The sequence below is a fragment of the Canis aureus genome, chromosome 11 (genome assembly GCF_053574225.1).
Source record: "Canis aureus isolate CA01 chromosome 11, VMU_Caureus_v.1.0, whole genome shotgun sequence".
In the NCBI taxonomy this organism is placed as follows: domain Eukaryota; kingdom Metazoa; phylum Chordata; class Mammalia; order Carnivora; family Canidae; genus Canis; species Canis aureus.
In genome coordinates, this window is record NC_135621.1 from 47,641,717 (window position 1) to 47,661,774 (window position 20,058).

The following is a 20,058-nucleotide window of genomic DNA, read 5'->3' on the forward strand; positions in this document are numbered from 1 at the left end:
CTGACATTCACCTTGTGTGGTAAGTGAGCATTGACCTAGGAATTTGAAGAAATTGGGTATAAATTACTAAAGGAGAGCATTGTTATCATTAGACTTGGCCTTACATTTTTGGAAGGCCTATTAAATACTCTAATTCTGGGAATAATAGGTGAGCTTTCCAGAAATACCAAGAAACTAGACTCTTTCCCTAGATAGCTTAACTCAGGCATGGGCAGTCTCTTCCATAGAACCAGAAGCTAATAAGAAATTAGGTGTTAACTCTAGTAAAATGAAATCTCGTCCCTGAAGTTATGAAATAATACAGCATATGGCAGTCATTAATTACTAACAGAATATTTATACCTAAAATTCACTCATGTGCAGATTGTTATTTGAGTGATCCAGTCCCACAGTTTGTTGAAAATAGTCTGACCCAGCTGGAAGCAATGTCAAATGGAGTAATGGTTGACACACTTGGATCTCTCTTGAGAACAATCAACCTGCGGCACTAATTAGTGCTAACAACATTCTGGTACCCCAGGACAGGAATAATACTCTAATGATAGGGATTATTCTTCTAGACCTTTTTTAGACTTAGGTGATTGATCAGATATTTCTAAGATTATGAGGCTAAAAAATACAAATTATGAAACACCCTAGTTTTCATGGAGATCTTGTAAGAATAGACAATCATGCTGTAATTCTCACCACAAATTTAAAAACCAAGCTTCTAAAAATGATCAGAACAAAACATTCCATAGCTGATTTTTCCCAAATCTTCTTGATTAGCCTTGATGCCTGAGCTGTCAGACATAATTTTTTTAAACAGTTTGTACGTGTTAATTCTTACCTTCATCCCTCTTCCACTCTGACTTCTGTTATATTACAAATTTTTATGAAATTGACCATTAGCAGAAATACCATAGCAAAACCATTCCACGGGTGACTTTTGCCCATTCTGCACTATGTGTATTAGCCTTGATGCCTGAGCTCAGAGATATAGTATTTTTCATACAAATACAACATGTTAATTTTACCCTCATCCCTTTTCCTCTGACTTCTACTGTATTCTGATTTTTTTTATAAAACAAGTTGACTATTAGCAGATTTGATTTTGAAAATTTTATAAGAGATTTCACTTGCATGACACTAACTTTGTAAAGATTTCAAGTTCTCTGGTAAAGAAAAGGCTACAGTAGCCATTTCTCTACTGGCTCTCTGTCAAGGGATGGTTACAAGGATAACTCATGACTTCCTGCTACATAGTTAAGAGAAAAATCATTACTAGCAAGACAGTTTAATGTTTCTGAATTAATCTTTTTAAATTGTCTTTTGTAACTGGAGAAATCCATATGCACCCTTACCCTTCTAATCTCCTTAATCTAATGTCTTCAAACTCACCAATCTTGTTTTACATTTTTCCAAACTCAAGGAAGTATTAAGTAATAAAAATATTAAGAGTCAGAATTCATTAGTTCATCACTTAAATATGGAGTTAAACAAAGACTGGGTTTGGTTTTTTTTTTTAATAACCAGAAATGTGGCCTCTCCAAATAGAGCCATTCCCTGTGTACACTGAGTTATGACAGTAAGGGTCTTGCTCTGTCACTCAGGTGAAATCACTGCCAGTCCTAATATCAATGATGCCCAAAACTCCTGTCACCTCAGAAGTACTGTCAGTATCTTACTCTGTGATTCTGCAATCTGAAAGGTATAGATGCACTCTTAAAAAGAGATACCATGGGATCCCTGTGTGGCGCAGCGGTTTAGCACCTGCCTTTGGCTCAGGGCATGATCCTGGAGACCCGGGATCAAATCCCACGTCGGGCTCCTGGTGCATGGAGCCTGCTTCTCCCTCTGCCTGTGTCTCTGCCTCTCTCTCTCTCTCTCTCTCTCTCTCTCTCTCTGTGACTATCATAAATAAATAAAAAATAAATTAAAAAAAATAACCAGTATCCAGATTTTAAAAAAAAAAAGATACCATTAATAAGGCATATATGTATTATCACCTTCTTTTTAAAGCTTTATCTGATTGGGAATAAATGTTTCTTCTACATGTCAGTTAGCCAAAATGTTGTATTCTAATATTAATAAAATCTGTGGACTTAGTTCACATTTGCTTTATCAAAAATTAGTCTTTAAATACTGTCTTTAAATTACTGGAGTAAAAAAAATAAAAAAATAAAAAATAAATAAATTACTGGAGTATTATGTTAACTCTAAGCCAGAAGGCCATATCCTGAAAGGTTGAGGAATTTGAATTAGTGTTCTTATAAATAGGAGGGTGATAAACCCAGAGCAGTGGTCATCATCTCTGCCACTGTAGCCACTTCCTACCATACTCCTACAAGTTTACGTCAAAAAATCATTTCCTGGGAGTGGGGAGCAAAGTGTTGCAATAGCAGAGACCTAGCCAATCCATCTTGGCCAGCTTCGACTCCATAGAAGGGAATCGGCCTGTAGACCTCCAGAAGACTGTATTTTAGGTCCAAGATGCCAGGGAATGAGAGTTCCATCTCAGGCACAGAAAGGACTCTGTGGAACTGGGCCTGGTTTAGGATAGCAACTATCCTTCTGTTTTCTTTATTTGTCAACATTTTACATGCTGTATGGCTTAAAGGTAGTCATCTAAAATGAAGGGGGAGAAAAGTTTTCATAGAATAATTGGACTATCTACTATTCTGCTCTAACAGCGCATTCCACTCAGAGCCATGGGCGCCACATTTCACACACTGGCCTCCTGACCTGAGAGCACTGGGAAAGCTCTAGCCTTGGCTTTAGCTCTCTGCCTCCCCCTCCTTCCCCAGACGGGGGCATAGACTGCACATTACATGAGCAAAAATAAAGCCTGGCATCTGAAACTACCTTACACTTTTTCCCTTTTAGAAAGAATCATTTCAATTAAGTAGGCTCTTAACCTATTTTATTCAAAAGCCTTTAAAAAAGGTTTATTGATAAAGATCATCTAGCTTAATTTAGGCAAGTATGAATCAGCAAAAATAGGTATCTGGCACCTTTTTTTCTTAAAAGCCAACTAATTTTACAGTGGCATAGAGTTATGTTTGTATAAATAGCCCCCACCCCCACCCCGTACTTATAAATGACTTAATTTAAAAATAACTTCCACACACCTACCTCTGCCACCACCACCAGAGGTGTCTGTTTCTGTTTCATGGGAGCCTTTGTTTTTTGGGTTTCTTTTTTAAGATGGAGTTTTTAAATAACACTGTCAGAAGTGGAAGGACATGGAAGATTTATAAAACTGTAGCATTAATATTCTTGCCCGTAAACAGTAAATTTTTTCACACTGGTTTGTTAACTTGCCAAAAATTCTACTTACTTGGGTTAACTGAGCCCTTTGGATTTTTGGTTGGCTCTTTTACTAATTCCAAATATAATACCTATTTATTTATTATAGAAAATTTGTAAAATACATAGAAACAAAAGAAAGAAAAGAAAATGACCTTTAACCTACTACCATATAAATATTTGTAAATAGCCTATGTTAAAATATATTTCTTTATATTATTAATAATATTTATATACTATCCTATAGTCTGGAAGGTTTGAAACATTCTGACCTTTGAGATCTAGTGTAGTATGGTGGGCTGTCCCTGTCCCAGAACCTAGCAAACACTGGCTGCCTTCTAGGAGTGAGAAGTGGAGTAGCAAGGTAGGAAGGTAATGCCGTGCATGAAGAAAGAACCTGAAGGATAGGCTGGGGGAAGCCAGAGGGGTGTGTTGGATTCACACACCTGGGGCTTGGGGACAGAATAGGAAGTACCCTAAGGTAGAAAATGCCAGAGACACACCCACTTTAGAATATCTACATCAGCCAGTAAACTTTGTCAGATTTTTAATGAAAAGCAAGCTATCAGCTCAGCCTTGAACTGACAGCTTTCTGGCCAACACCAGGAGAAGGTAGAGATCACTGATGATTTTTGGAAGAATTCTCATAAGAGGCCCCTGGGTTCTCTCAGCTATGTCTCAGCCTTCTCGGGAAAATGCCCTTCTATGGACCATGTTAGCTTAGCTTCCATCAGGGGCCTTCCGAAGCCTACGACTTGATCTTGGTGGGCATTACAGAAACAATTTTGTAAAGAATATCTTTATTCTTCCAGATAGTTACATTGCTCACACTGCTACCTCCTATAAGGTCATCTACCCATTTCTCCTAGAGATTGCTTCTCTTCCAGTGAATTTTTTTTTTAAGATTTTATTTATTTATTCATGAAAGACAGATTGAGACGGGAGAAGCAGGCTCCCTATAGGGAGCCTGATGTGGGACTTGATCCCAGGACCCAGAGATCACACCCTGAGCTGAAGGCAGATGCTCAACCACTGAGCCACCCAGGCGTTCCTCTCCCAGGCAATGTTAACATTTTCTTCAACAGGCTACGGAAACTTAAAATACCCCAGCATGCCTCCCATTTTGCCTTGGACAGAAAGGTCAGAGCCAATTCTCTTCATACATGTTTATTATGTTAGGCTAACCTCTAAATCTTTTAGAATCATGTGCACTCTAAATAAATAAAAAAGAATACTTAAATTTTTTGCTCAGGGTTAACCTTGAGTTCAAGAATAAAGAAGAAAATCCTTTTCTCCCTACTACCCTAGAACTTAGGCAAATCCCTTACTTAATCCTGCTGCTCTGCAGTAGGCTAGTGAATTTTCATAGGTGACCCAGGATCTTAGCCCTGCTTCATTTCATGGTTTCTATGAGAAACATGTGCAGACCCTTTGACATTTTAAGTCTGAGACCTTTCAGAATCTCCACATTCAGGAATCCTGCTAGTAGTCCAAATGCTGGGAGAGACTCCTTAACAAGCAAAATGACTGTATTTAGCATCCCCCAAAACAGCAAGTCTGTGCTAAAGGTTTTACATATTATGTGAGGTTGTGGGTACTCTAACTCATTCTATATTATCAAATAATGGACTTCCATTCATTGTAGCAAAGGATAAATCTGCAAGTGCTGTGTGTCTCCTGAACAGTCTTAGAAACGTTTGGAAAGCAGCAGTGTTAAATTAGGACCATGACTACATAGTGCCTGAGGAGGCCAGATTAGAGAAACATATACAGTGAAAATTGTAGCATCATCAATGACTTCTACTCTCTACTCCAAAACGAAGGCATACATCTGAATTTTCCACCCGTGATTGTCTTCCAGTTCTTTAGAGCTCCCTTATACCCCCCCATTGGAAAGTAAACAGCGCAGAAATCTCCCTACCAAGATTCCTCTTCCAACTGCATTGACAAGTGGATCCAAATCACGAAATTCCCAGAAAACAAAAGGTATTTTCATTTGACTGTACAGATATTTCCATGATTCGTTGTATTAGTAACTAGTAGTTGTAAGTTACCAGTAATCAATTAGTAGCTATAAGAAGCTGCAGTGGTGTTCTCATCCTCATTAGGAGGTTCATTGAGACAAGACCTGAAAGGAATTATCCTCCATTAATGATTTTTTTTTCTCCCGATTTTTGTGCAGGTACAACTAAGTTAGTGGATAACAGGCCACCTGTCCTAGCAAAATTCCTCCCCAATAGTCAAGAACTAGGCAACACCAGTAGCTCAGAGGGTGAAAAAGACTCTCCACCACCAGAATGGGATTCCGTGCCAGTTCACAAACCCGGCAGCTGTAAGTATGGGGATTTAGAAACCACGTTGCCCTACTCTGGGCAGAAAAACCCCACAGGGTGTGTTGCTTTGAAAGGAGGCCTGGCATCTGCAGTCTGCTGGAAGCTACTTCTACCAGCCAGCCAAAGCCTATTGTTCTGCCCTTTGTGAAACTGTCATCATTTTTTTGGCCTTTTTGAGAGTGTTTACACCAGAGAAAACAGTAGACAGTTCACACGAGGGCTCTTTATCCAGAGGTGGTAAACCACACCACTTCCCAGTATACAAAATGGAAAGATCTGTCTGGAGCACTGAATCATCCAAAGAAATACTTCTTTATGAAACTGTAGCCATTATTAGTTCCTCATACATTTACAGTGTAATAATTTTGTAAAAATTCAATCTTCCTTCAACTTGACACATCTTTTACATAAACAGCCTATGTGAGGGTTTCATTATTTTACTCACTAGGTTCTTGATCTTGTTTGTCAAACTCGGCCTACCATAAATCATGACAGTAGCACAGGCTACTAAAATAAGATAGAGGTCCTCATCCTAGATACTTAGGACCCAAAATAGAAGATAACAGAGACAACCCAAGGGAGGGGCCTAATTATAGGGATTTAGGGTCAAGAGTGGACCAGCTTGAGGACTGATTCATGTGTTTAGAGTGAATTCACACTTAGTTTGTGCCAGAGGGAAAATCGAGGTTGAACAACAAGATTGTTTGGGGTCAAGGGGGATTTAAATGAAAGAGTGGGTGATGGAAGCCCTCAGTGAGTTGAATGAGAAAAAGAACTTGAAAACCCAAGTGCAGTATACATTAAGCATGGTGCCTTTTACATATTCACTTATATAAATACACAGTGGACAGAGGTGCTGTGTTAAAATCTGTAGCCCCCTAATTGCTAGGAGATGTCCTGGCACTTTTAATACTATTTTTTGCCTGGGGTTGAGGTATAAACCTAAATCTCTGATCATTCAAGAGGTCTTGAACAAATCTCCCAGTAGTCCCTGTGTCCAGGCTGAATGCTTTTTGTTAGATTCCCCTCTGAGGTTTCAACTGGACGCTGGTCCTTGGCTTCTACTTTGATTTGGGCAGTTACACATTAAACAGACATCACCTCCATGGTGGGAGGTTTCCAACACTGGGAATACAGTGTTCCCAGGGAGTGAGTTTCATAGAGTTGTTTGCAACCCAGTGATGTGAACATAAGCTCTGCTGGTGTGAGTAATACAATACATGGTGCAGGAAAGAAGGGACATGGCCTGGTCACAGCCTTCAAGACAAGAGAGCTGGCTGTGACGGTGTTACCACCAAGTGGTTCCTGAGGAGCATCACTCCTTTGGGATAGAGGAGAAAAAGATGACCAGATCCAACCCCATGTGAGTTTGGCTCCACACCTCAGGAGGGGAGAAATGTGAGAAATGCTAGACAAATGGTCTGGAGAAGAAAATGTTTGAAAAACACAGTGCTGTGGGCCTCTGTTTCCTCCCCAGGCCCATCCAGGAAGGCCAACTGATGCCTACCAAGAGAGCTCAGTGCCTCAGGGCAGAGCTCCCTATCATACAGCTGAATGGCTTTGCCACTGGAAAAAGTGTATACTCACTCCAAGGCCCACCTCTGCATAATTATTTTGTGTTCAGCCAAGGAATACCTTACCTTGATCCCACAACCTATAACCTCTCTGCTCTCTCCACCAACCTTACTCAAAAGTTCTAGCAGGGCTTCATTATATACACATTATTGCTACATGAACCATTAAGAACCAAGACTGATTCTAATTCACTTCCCCTACCCTGCTTTCTCATCTTTTCTCCCTCTTCCACCCTTTGCTGATAATGGATCTGGCTGAGACCTAGCCTCCAAACCCTGTTAGTACCACTTCACTTTCTAGGCTTCCCAGCAGGTTAAAGCATCTTCCATTCAAGGCTGTGCCAAGCCCACACCTCACTGGGAATCCATGTATAGAGATCTCTCTACCCTCAGGCAGCACCCCTTATAGCATGGTATCCTGTATCCATTGGAGATACTGAGAAAATTATCCTGGAACAATGTCATGACTTTAAAAGACAACAAATCCGAGGGGTTACTGAAAGGCAAATAGAAAGCCACAGAGGAAGTATATTGAGTCAACAAGTTCTCTAATTGGACATGCCCTGTGCTATTCTTGATCACCTCCTACCTTTCCCCCAATCTCTCTTCCTTCTTCAAACATTAGTCCATAAGGTCTTTTTCTGACTTTTCTTAACTTCTCCTGTTTTGTTCCAACATTTATTAAGTGCTCTGCAGTTACTGGCCCAGTGAAACACATCCCACTAAAGGGCAGTTGTGAGGGGATGCCATGCACTCTCCCCCAGGCTGAGCACTGGGGCCTACAAGCACACATGAGACAGCATGTGGCCTGTTCCACTGTGGACAGTTCCTAACTCACTTCTTGAGGACTGGGGGAAGATCAGAAATGGTGACATACAAGAGGGGCTAGGGAAGGATCAGGACAGTTGTACAAATAACGACCCTACATGTAGAAGTGATACCAGACCGTCACACTGTGCTGTGGTGGCTTCCAAGGCAGGCAAAAAGGTGGATAGCTTTGAGCAGGACCCGTACAGGAGATGGCATTTGAGATGGGCCCTGAGCACAGGCAGCAAGTCCACAGACAACAGAGCATGTAAGGAAGGGATTATCCACATAATGAGGTGTGAGAATTGTGGAGTGAAGACAAGGACAGTGAATAAGGTGCCAGTACCACTGAGGAAAGTCAGAATCCTGGGGTAGGTACAAGATGGCACTGAGGATGGCGAATGAACAGATAGCCTGGGCTTCAACAGGAAGGGTGTTAAGTATGACTGTGCCATAACTGATGCCTTGACATAACCGGGGAACATGCAGCTTTATCCAGGGTCTGAGCGAGAATCAGATTGGGGTTTGGGGAGAATCACTGGGAGTTTGGGGAGAATCACTGGTGTGGGAGAGAATCACAACGGAAGTGGAAACACCGTGCCAAGCAGGCTTCAGTTCTGGAAGTGAAACAGACCCTTCACAGAAAATGAGAGTAGAGCAGACCATCTTCACTGTAGACGGGGCTGGCATGGGGCACGAAGGGCCATCAGGAGGGGATAAGATGGAAATGTGCCAGGGCGGAAGAGCAAGCTGTGTTGGGCCGGGATGAGAAATGAGGGAGACAAGGCGAGGCAGGTGGGCCAGGATAACTGGGTAGATGTGCCACCTCACACACCAGGAGCCCATGGAGACTGAATTTGCAGAAGCCAGAGCCCCTCCTTTGCACAAACTCTTGTATCGCAGTAGCCGGAGCAGGATGCCACCATGCTGCACATGGTAGACATTCAAGAGGATGCCGTTTTCTTAAAGAGATCATATGTGTTTCCTTTTAGTGAGTGTAAAACAAATATTTCACGACAGAAGTTTTTTCTGTTTTAAAACTTTCAAACACCTGTGTACACATTACCCTGCAGGGCAGCAGGACTCTCCTAGGAGCTTGGATCCTTGGAAAACAGCCTGGGGGTGGCAGCGCACCAGGGGTGCCCATGCCGTGCAGGGTAGGGTCTCATTGTAGGACTCGGGGGCGTTTCGCCTGCCACCCTGCACCTGCTGCAGGTATGAGCCTGGGTGGAAGGACAGAGACTCTTTCCAGTTCCAAGCAGTGACATCACCTGGCTGTCCCTGAAGGACCTGGAAAAGCCGCCTTTGCAGCCTGAGGTGGGAGGAGCAGTCCAGGAGGGTCCTGTAGAGCACTGAGCAGAGAGCAGTCACATTGGGGACTCGGAAAGCCTCAGAGTGCAGAGACACACAGGACTTCCCTTTTTCCTTTCAAACCTTTAAACAGAAGACATGTAAAAGCTTTTGGTTTTTTTTATAGAAGCCCTTGAGTTCTGAATTGTATCAGAACATCAAAAGTAACTAATTTCAAAAGTAAAAATCAAAATGCTACATTGAGACCCTTTATTTTTCATTTCCAGCTACGGACAGTCTTTATAAACTTTCTCTGCAAACCCTCAACGCAGACATTTTCTTAAAACAACGTCAGACCTCACCGACACCTGCCTCTCCCTCTCCCCCCGCTGCTCCTTGCCCGTTCTCGGCCCGGGGCAGCTACAGCAGCATCGTCAACAGCAGCTCCAGCAGGTGGGTCCCTGGCTGCTCCCCACTCTTGAGATGACTAAGCTCTGTAAATGCTTGTGCCCTCCGAGTGGAAACGCTCAGTGGTCACAGCCTGCTGCCCTGGCTTGCCTCTCGTGTCTGTCCTCTGCAGTGTTCTGCCCTTTGCAGGGGGAGGGGGGGAGTGTGCAGTGTCCCATCCCAGCAGTGCATCATTTAACTTCGTAGAATTACATTCTAAATCAAGAGTCAGTAAGCATCCTAAGTAGTAAATGAAGATCTACAGATGCCTTGTGTATTGAGGAAGTGGCTTTACAGGACATTTATTTTGACCTTCTGGCAGTGGAGCCGAGCGGTTACAAGGGCAGGGTCTGGTGCGAGACTGGCTGCCGCCAGAGGGGCTGCAGGAGGTGCCGTGCACATAGGAGGCTGCGACCACCCCTTGACTGTGCTCCTTGCTCCTCCCTGGAGACCCAGAGCCCCCACTGTGTTTGCCTAACTCAGTGTAACAATAACCTCAGTGGGAGAGAGGAGCCTGGAAGGAGTTCCATCAGCACTATATGTCCGCCCCAGCGAGCCCGGCTCAGGTGCCATCACCCTCCCTGCTTTTGCACTGGGGAACCACTGGCCTGAACCCACAGCAAGCCTGCCCAGTGTTTCTCTCTTGCCAAAGAGGCAGTGAGGACTGAGCCGGGGGCAGGCTGCCCTGCTCAGGGCCCTTACCGAACCAGGCACCATACCAGGTCCTGACTAGTACTATAGTACTGGACAGGAGCCTTCAGCCCTGTCACCTGTTGTTGCCCACCAGCGAGCCCTTATTGTCCTCCTCGGCCCATGACTGGTGGCTCCCTATCTAGTGTTCTCTAAAATGAGAGCAGCCTTTCTAGTTGCTCATCCCTGCCCTTCTATTTTCACACCTTTCCCTGAAGTACCTTACATCCTCTGAGACTGATGGCACAGTCTTGGGTCTGGGAACATTTTACATGAGGCCAAGCCATGCTCTGGGGGCTGCCCTGGGCTGTTTCCAGGTTCCCATCCAAACCTGGGCCCAGCCACAGTGAGGGTACTGTGTGGGCTCCACCCTGTGGCAGCCACACCACCTAAGACAATTGCCCGCCCCCCCCTCCCCCATGGGCCTCCACCATGGACTACGGAGGAATGACCCTTCTCTCTGCCTCTTCCTTCAAGTGACCCTAAAACCAAGCAGCCAAATGGAAGCAAACACAAATTGACAAAAGCAGCCTCACTCCCTGGCAAGAATGGCAACCCCACTTTTGCTGCAGTCACAGCCGGCTACGACAAAAGCCCAGGTGAGTGGCTTGCTGTCAGACCTTTCACAGCTGGGCTTCGGGCATGGTGGAATTGTCTTTCATTGATTCAGAGTCCATTGTTACAGGTGGGAATGGCTTTGCTAAAGTTTCTTCAAACAAAACAGATTTTTCCAGCAGCCTTGGCATTTCACACACTCCTGTCGACAGCGATGGCTCAGACAGGTACAGTAGACCATTCTTAATCAAAAGAAAAATAAAAGTCAAGGTTAGGTTCTTCCATCCATAGGCGTATTTCCCCTAGATTAGAAGTAGGCCATCAAAGTGGTCGGTGCCTCTAGGAACTCTTATCTTTGGGGTGGAAGCAGAAAGCCTGGTTGCTGTGCTTCTACTGGTTGGCTTCCCCAACAGAGGGGCAGGTGTGTTTTCATCCTTCTTCATTAGCATGGTCTGTCATAAGAAAAGATGTGATCTGATAATTAGCGATAGGGAACAAAATGTGATTGAGAAGGAAATTATAGTACTAGACAGTGTATAGTAAATTAATTGGAGGCGACACTTTCCTGACCCAAGCAACCCTCCCAGGCATACATGCACTTATTGCCTCGGTTCATTTTCCCAGATAAATAACAGTAAAGGTTGTTAGTACAGCACCAATTTTACCTACCTTGTACTAAAAGGAATGAGTCCTAGATTTGAAGTTTTTAAATAAATCTTCCATTACCAAAAAATAAACATAAGAGAAAAACCATACCTGTTCTCTCTGCAAAACACTTGCTTTGAACCAGGCTTGCAGCTTCCGGGAGGCTAGGAGCGCAGGACCTCTCTGTGCCTGAATCCTGTGTAGCAGAGAAGCCATGTTCAGTTCTGCCTTTGTCTTTAATATCTGAGTGCCCCCAGTTGAAGCAGCGCCTGCTGTTTCTGAAGCCATGCGTAACAGGCCTGTTCCCACTAACCATTATACATCTCTGTGTGTTGCATTTTCCTCCTGTAACATCCAGCTCGGGTTTGTGGAGTCCCGCCAGCAACCCCAGCAGCCCTGACTTCACACCCCTCAATTCGTTCTCGGCCTTTGGAAATTCTTTTAACCTAACTGGTGGTGAGTGTTTAACACTAGACCTACACTAATAAGCCTGTGGACAAAGAAGGAAGGAAGATGAGGCCTAGTTTTGTGTGTGGAGAAACGCATGAAATAGGAAAGCCCGTCATTTAGCAGGCGTTTCCCAGGTGCGTCTCCTTGTCCTTGGAGTCAGGCACCAAGAGACCGGATGTATGCAGGCTGACTCTAGGGCAGCTGCCTGCTGCTCTCCCAGTCAGGTGCTCGGGAGCCCAGGCCTCCTCAGCCCCTGGGACAGTGGTCCATGAAGAGCGAGGCCCAGCAAGAAGCTGTCAGAAGGGTCTCCTCCCCCCTTCCCCCACCCGTTACCAGCCCAGGGGTCTGTTGGAGCCAGCTCAGGGCCGTGAGTGCCGGTTGGTTTGTGTTCCCCAGCATTTATTTAAGAACTTGAGAAAGCCTTCTGTGTCTGAGAGATTACTCCAGGCCATGCTGGGCTCCTTACTTGGTGTCTGGAATTAGAGGCAATAATGTGAACTTTGCATTAGATGCAGTCATGTCAAAGCTGGGGTGTTTGCACTTGATGCCATTCAGTGATGGGACGGGTAAAGAGCTCAGATTGGGTGCCGCGTGCTTGGGTTCCGGGGACTGCCCCGCTGCCCCATTCCCCCAGGGTGTGGTGGGCTGATAGGCCAGGTGGGAGGCTCCGAGTGAGCAGTGGGGCCCAGGCGCCTCCGAGTGAATGCCCCGTTTTGTCCTAGGTGAGTGAACGTGGCACAGTAATACAGACTTGATGGTTTCCTCCCTTGCAGAGGTTTTCAGCAAACTCGGGTTATCTCGGTCATGCAATCAGGCCTCCCAAAGAGGCTGGAACGAGTTTAGCAGTGGCCCTTCCTACCTTTGGGACTCCCCAGCAACGGATCCCAGCCCTTCCTGGCCAGGCAGTTCCAGTTCCCCGACCCACACGGCCACAGTGAGTACTCAGGCCTTGGCCTCTCCTGCTCCCTCATCATTACTGCTGGTTTTGTCGCTGTTACTCAGGCGACACTGACGCTGTTATATAAAGACCAGACGGCAGTGTGGAAGGTGAAGGCTAGTTCCTTTAGGGTCCCCATTGCTGGGTCTTCGTATTCTTCCAGAGTGACCCATCCCTAGTCCTCAGAGCTATTACAGTCCAGAAATTAGAGGAAGAACAAGTGAGCACCTGTGGCTGTGTCTCCTAGTTGAGGAGTCATCAGCCTCTTCCCAGCCTGCGAATCAGCCTGCACATGAGGCTGGGAGCCAGACGGCACTGACAGTGGGCTTCAGCCTCTCTGTCCTGTGGCCCCTTGGGCCCCCAAGAGCCAGCTGCTAGAAGGTTGCATTGAGTTTGCTTCTGGGAAACAACTCTGTCTTAGCTTGAGCTTTTCCAGTGTACCTTTGTTTGGTTTTCAGCTAAATTTTTCTGTAAAGATCATGTTCCAAAAAAGTATTCTTACCAAGATAATTACTGGTTTCAGCTCTCACCCCACTGTGATTCCTTCTGCATTCTCAGGAAAACTAAATTAGGCAGGCAGGGTTGAAAGCAGATATTTTACCTTCATATATTTCAAAGCTTGTCATCACTTGAAGTCATTCTGGCTTCAGTTTTAAAGAATGGTTAAGATGCTTCTAAAGCAGGGGTCAGTAAATACTGTAGGCTTTGCTGACCATACATTGCTGCTTTGCATCTGGTCACCTCTGCCACAGTAGCAAGAAGTAGCCAGACGGCACATCAGCAAGCTGCTGCAGCGTGTTCTAGCAAACCTTTTATTTGCAGAAACAGGCAGGGCTGGATCGGGCCCACTGACTGTAGTTTGTCAACTCTTCCTTAAGTTATCAGACCTGTCTGCTCAGACTCTGAGATGGCTGTATGTGAAAAACATTTGTTTCAAAGTAAGGTGAAAGAAACTATGGCCCAGCCCTGATTTGTACCATAAGCTTCACCAGCGTTGCCACCTGCCTGCTCCATGCTGTGTATTTTCTGTCTTGTCAGTCGATCCTTGGCAACACCAGCAGCTTGTGGACCAGCACTCCGTTCAGCAGCTCGATCTGGTCCAGCAACCTGAACAGTACCCTGCCCTTCACCACTCCAGCCAGCACGCTGCCCAGCATTGGCCTCATGGGCACAGAGAACTCCTCTGCTTCCCATGCTCCCTCCACCTCTGGCCCAGCCGACGATTTGGGGCAGACCTACAACCCATGGCGGATATGGAGCCCCACAATCGGAAGAAGAAGCTCTGATCCTTGGTCTAATTCACACTTCCCTCATGAGAATTGAAATTAGGCAAAAAAAAAAACAAAACCACAAAGTGGGGGCCCTTCATCTAGATCATGATATGCCAGTTTTGAGACCTCTTTTTAAGGCTGTTACTGCTGTAGCTTCCCACTCCCCACCCTCCTCATCTTTGCAAAACAGATTCAAGCAGGGCAGGCTTGTACCACTCGCTTCTTTCAGATCTTTCTTGCAATTATGAGAATACGAGATTTGCTGTTGTGCTTTTAGGGAAAAGTCTGGACTCAGCCACAAACTCTAATAAGACCTGTACATCTGAAAAACCTTAACTGCTATCAAGTTTCCACCACCTGTCTTCTTCCATCCTTTATTTATCTGTATGAACACAAATTTGACATTTACAGCTAAGGAAATAATTTGAGTTGATTCAGAAGTCCTGGCATGTGACAATTTTATTAAATTACCAAGTTTGGTTTTTAATAATTTCGCAATATTATGCACCAAGATCTAATTTTAAAAATGTATGAGGACTTTGTGCTGAAAAATACAGAGTATTTTTTTAAAATAAGGCTGTCTTGGTTTAAAAGCAGATTACAGAAATGTAAGTCAACTTTAAGAACAGTGAATGAATGTAAAAACATTCGGTTGAGACCATATGCATTTTCTGTGCTGTTTGTACTTGAGGTATGTACCATTTGTATACCTGAATTTATTTTAAAGATAAACTGAAATGCACATAGCCAAGTCTTGGGATACAAGATTGAATGTGTATTTCTTAAAAATACAACTTTGTGTTGTACTTTGAAATAAATGATGCTTTTTTCAAAAGCCTTGAATAGTTGTGTGTCCCTTCTTTATGGCAAGATGAATTTACTTGGATCCTCTCACCCCAAAATATATCATTCTATCATTGCCTGTGCAGTTTGATTTATCGTAGCTGGAACCTCCTGTGGTCTAACTAAATTCCATGTCTTTCCATGGTGGTCACCAAAGGTCCTTGAGAGAAAACAATTGACATGCCTAAAATGTATTCGTTTAAACAGAAGTGTGTTGACTCTTTCCCAATTTTAAAATACCCACAAATCCTAATGGCACCTGTAGAAATAACACATACCAGGCAAGTTGGGTATGCCAAAATGCATCAACTTGGTTTAATCTTTCAGAAAGTCTTACCTGCTCCAATTTGCTTTTCTCTCCCACCTGCTTATTTGCAGTCTATTTTAAAGCCAGCCTCTGAACACTCAGCCTTGCTGGGTAACCAGGAGATGCTAACCATAAATGTTCTGAGGTCAATTACATCATTAAAAAAAATCCAACCATCCTCAAGGTCAGACTGGTTTAGGTGAAATATACAAAATGAATTTGAGTCCGACCTCTTCTCTGCTTTACACCAACACTCAGTAGAACCAGCCACATAGCTTTTCCAACCTGTATTTTGCCCCTCGGGGCACCAGATTCCTGTACAGTCAGAGCTCTGGTGCTCTGGACCCATCGCAGACCTGGACCTTACACAGTCTCACTCAGGATCTCCTGTGTGCACTTGCAAAACTGAGACACACTTAAGGCTTGAGAGTCTTTCTCCACAAAAGCACATAAGGCATTACAGAGGTATGAAAACAGGTGAGCTTTGTATTAACCCTCATTTACAAAAGAAACATGGTTTGCAAACTTCACCTCAATAAAGGTATCTCCTTAAGGGCTCCTGAACTTCTTCATAAGAATGACCTGAGACTCCCAAAGGCCTTCCTCTTTTAAGTTCTAATTTCACCCTATGCTGCTCTCAGTAGCACCATCCATCCACATGAAACGAAAAAAATACAAAAAAGAGCTTCTGCTGTTACTTTGTTACTTCCAAATAACTCCCAGTACGTGGTTGCCTGGCAACATCCCCACCTAACCTGAACTCTTGACAGAAGTCGATCTAATAGTTGGTGAAAAACTTGTTAACACAATAGTTCACCCTGCACTAAGCTAAAGTTGAATTTAAAAGTAAAAGCTCTGGGGCACCTGGATGGCTCAGTTAAGCATCCAGCTCTTCATATCAGCTCAGGTCATGATCTTAGGGTTGTGAGATCAAGCCCCACATTGGGCTCTGCACTCCCCATGAGAAGGCAGCTTGGGACTGTCTTCCTTGCCCTCTGCCCCTATCCCTGCTCATGCTTGCTTTCCCTCCCTCCCTTCTCCAAAAATAAAAATACACAAATCTTTAAAATATAAACGGACTAAAGGCTCCAATCAAAAGACGTAGGGTATCAGAATGGATTGCTTACAAGATACTCATTTAGACCCAAAGACATCTCCAGATTGAAAGTGTGGGGGTAGAGAACCATTTATCATACCAATGGACATCAAAAGAAACCTGGAGTACCTATCCTTCTATCACACAAACTAGATTTTAAACCAAAGACTGTAATAGGAGATGAAGAAGAACACTATATCATAATGAAAGGGTCTATTCCAACAAGATGTAACAATTGTAAATATTTACGTCCCTAACTTGGGAGCAGCCAAATATATAAATAAACCAATTAATAATAAAATTAAAGAAATAAATAATAATACAATAATAGTAGAGGACTTGTACACCCCATACAGCAATGGACAGATCATTTAAGACAGAGACCAACAATGGAACAAGGGCTTTGAACAACACACTGGACCAGATGGACTTAACAGGTGTACTCAGAGCATTTCATCCTAAAGCAGCAGAATACACATTCTTCTTGAGTCCACATGGAACATTCTCTAGAACAGATCACATACTGGGTCGCAAATCAGGCCTCAACCAGTACAAAAAGACTGAGATTATTCCATGCATGGAATGAATAATCAGACCACAATGCTTTAAAACCTGAAGTCAACTACAGGAAAAAATTTGGAAGGAACACAAATACATGGAAGTTGAAGAGCATCTTACTAAAGTATGAATGGGTCAACCAGGAAATTAAAGAGGAATTTTAAAATTCATGGAAGCAAATGAAAATGAAAACATGACAGTTCAGAACCTTTGGGATATAGCAAAGGCAGTCGTAAGAGGGAAGTATATATCAATACAAATCTTTCTCAGAAACAAGAAAGGTCTCAAATATACAACCTAACCTCACACCTAAAGGAACTGGAGAAAGACCAGCAAAGAAAGCCTTAACCCAGCAGGAAAAGAGAATAAAGATTAGAGCAGAAATCAATGAACTAGAAACCAAAGAACAGTAAGACAGATAAAACTAAGAGCTGGTTCTTTGGAAAAAAACAAAACAGTAAGATTGATAAACTCCCAACCAGAATTATTAAAAAGAAGAGAAAGGACTCAAAACAATAAGGAAAGATCACAACACCAAAGAAATACAATTATAACATATTATGAGCTACTATATGCCAACAAAATAGGCAATCTGAAAGAAATGGATACATTCCTAGAAATGTATAAACTACCAAAACAAACAGGAAGAAATAGAAAACCTGAACAGACTCATAACCAGCAAAGAAATTGAATTAGTAATCAAAAATCTCCCAACAAATGAGTTTAGGGCCAGATGGCCTCCCAGCAGAATTATACCAAACATTTAAAGAATTAGGGATCCCTGGGTGGCGCAGCGGTTTGGCGCCTGCCTTTGGCCCAGGGCGTGATCCTGGAGACCCAGGATCGAATCCCACATCGGGCTCCCGGTGCATGGAGCCTGCTTCTCCCTCTGCCGGTGTCTCTGCCTCTCTCTCTCTCTCTCTCTCTCTCTCTCTCTCTGTATCTGTCATAAATAAATAAAATATTTTTAAAAAAGAAATCATTAAAAAAAACATTTAAAGAATTAATACCTATTCTTCTGAAACTCTTTAAAAAACAGAAATGGAAGGAAAACTTCCAAACTCATTCTATAAGGCCAGCATTACCTTGATCCCAAAACCAGACAAAGACCCCATCAAAAAGGAAAATTACAGACCAATATCCCTGGTGAACATGCATGCAAAAATTCTCACCAAGATACTAGCTAATAAGATTCAACAGTACATTAAAATGATTATTCACCACAACCAAATGGGATTGTTCCCAGGGGCAAGACTGGTTCAATATTTACAAATCAACCAATGTGATACACCATATTAATAAAAGAAAGGACAAGAATCATATGATCCCCTCAGTATATGTAGAAAAAGCATTTGACAAAATACAGCATCCTTTCCTAATAAAAACTCTGTCATGTAGAGATAGAGAAAACATACCTCAATATAATAAAGCCCATATATGAGAAACCCACAGCAAATATCAGCCTCAGCAGGGAAGAAGTTTTTCCCCTAAGGTCAGGAACAGGACAAAGATGTCCACTCTCACCACTGTTATTCAACATAGTACTGGAAATCCTAGCCTCAGCAATCAGACAACAAAAAGAAATAAAAGGCATCCAAATTGGCAAAGAAGAAGTCAAACTTTCACTTCACAGATCACATGATACTATATGTAGAAAACCCAAAAGACTCTACCAAAACATTGATAGAACTCATACAGGAATTCAGCAATGTGGCAGGATACAAGAATCAATGCATAGAAATCAGTTGCATTTCTATACACACAATAAGACTGAAGAAAGATAAATTAAGGAATTGATTCCATTTACAATTGCACCAAAAACCGTAAGATACTTAGGAATAAACCTAACCAAAAAAAAAAAAAAAAAAAGGAAATAACCTAACCAATGAGGTAAAAGATCTGTACTCTGAAAACTATTGAACACTTATGAAAGAAATTGAGGAAGACACAAAGAAATGGAAAAACATTCCATGCTCATGGATTGGAAGAACAAATATTGTTAAAGTGTCTCTGCTACCCAAAGCAATCTACACATTCAATGCCATCTCTATCAAATTACCATCAACATTTTTCACAGAGCTGGAACAAATAATCCTAAAAAATTTTTTAAACTATTTATTTACTCATGAAAGACACACACACACACACATAGAGGCAGATGGTAGGCAGAGGGAGAAGCAGGGTCCTCACAGGGAGCCCCATGTGGGACTCTATCCCAGATCCTGGGATCATGCCCTGAGCCAAAGGCAGACGCTCAACCACTGAGCCACCCAGGCATCCCAAATAATCCTAAAATTTGTATGAAACCAGAAAAGAACTCAACTAGACATAGGAATGTTGAAAAAGAAACCAAAGTTAGTGGCATCACTATTCCAGACTTCAAGCTCTATTGCAAAGCTGTGATCATCAAGACAGTATGGTACTGACACAAAAACAGGCACATAGATCAATGGAACAGAATAGAGAACCTAGAAATGGGCCCTCAACTCTATGATCAACTAATCTTTGACAAAGCAGGAAAGACTATCCAATGTATAAAAGTCTCTTCAACAAATGGTATTGGAAAAATTGGACAGCCACACGTAGAAGATGAAACTAGACCACTTTCATACATCATATATAAAAATTAACTCAAAATGAATGAAAGATCTAAATATGAGACAGGAATCCATCAAAATCCTATGGGAGAATGCAGGCATCAACCTTTATGACCATGGCTGCAGCGACTTGCTTTGTCTCCAAAGGCAAGAGAAACAAAAGAAAGAAAAAAAAACCTATTGGAACTTCATCAAGATAAAAAGCTTTTACACAGCAAAGGAAACAAAACTAAAAGGCAATGTACAGAATGGGAAAAGATATTTGCAAGTGTCTTATCAGACAAAGGACTAGTATCCAAGATCTATAAAGAACTTATCAAACTGAACACTCAAAAACAAAAAGTCCAGTCAAGAAATGGGAAGAAGACAT

General features: G+C 42.9%; 1 protein-coding gene across 1 annotated transcript in view; it reads left to right on the forward strand.

Annotated features, from left to right (window-relative positions):
* The window catches only part of TMEM131 (transmembrane protein 131), a 228,288-nt gene extending 213,158 nt beyond the window's left edge, over window positions 1-15,130 (forward strand). Inside the window, exons 34-41 of the mRNA XM_077915121.1 lie at window positions 5,150-5,274; window positions 5,471-5,620; window positions 9,580-9,745; window positions 10,907-11,028; window positions 11,115-11,211; window positions 11,988-12,085; window positions 12,853-13,013; window positions 14,055-15,130. Of these exons, the coding sequence (XP_077771247.1) occupies window positions 5,150-5,274; window positions 5,471-5,620; window positions 9,580-9,745; window positions 10,907-11,028; window positions 11,115-11,211; window positions 11,988-12,085; window positions 12,853-13,013; window positions 14,055-14,339 (1,204 nt within the window). The 3' untranslated portion in view covers window positions 14,340-15,130. The remainder of the gene's footprint in view (window positions 1-5,149; window positions 5,275-5,470; window positions 5,621-9,579; window positions 9,746-10,906; window positions 11,029-11,114; window positions 11,212-11,987; window positions 12,086-12,852; window positions 13,014-14,054) is intronic.
* Window positions 15,131-20,058: the final 4,928 nt, after the last annotated feature.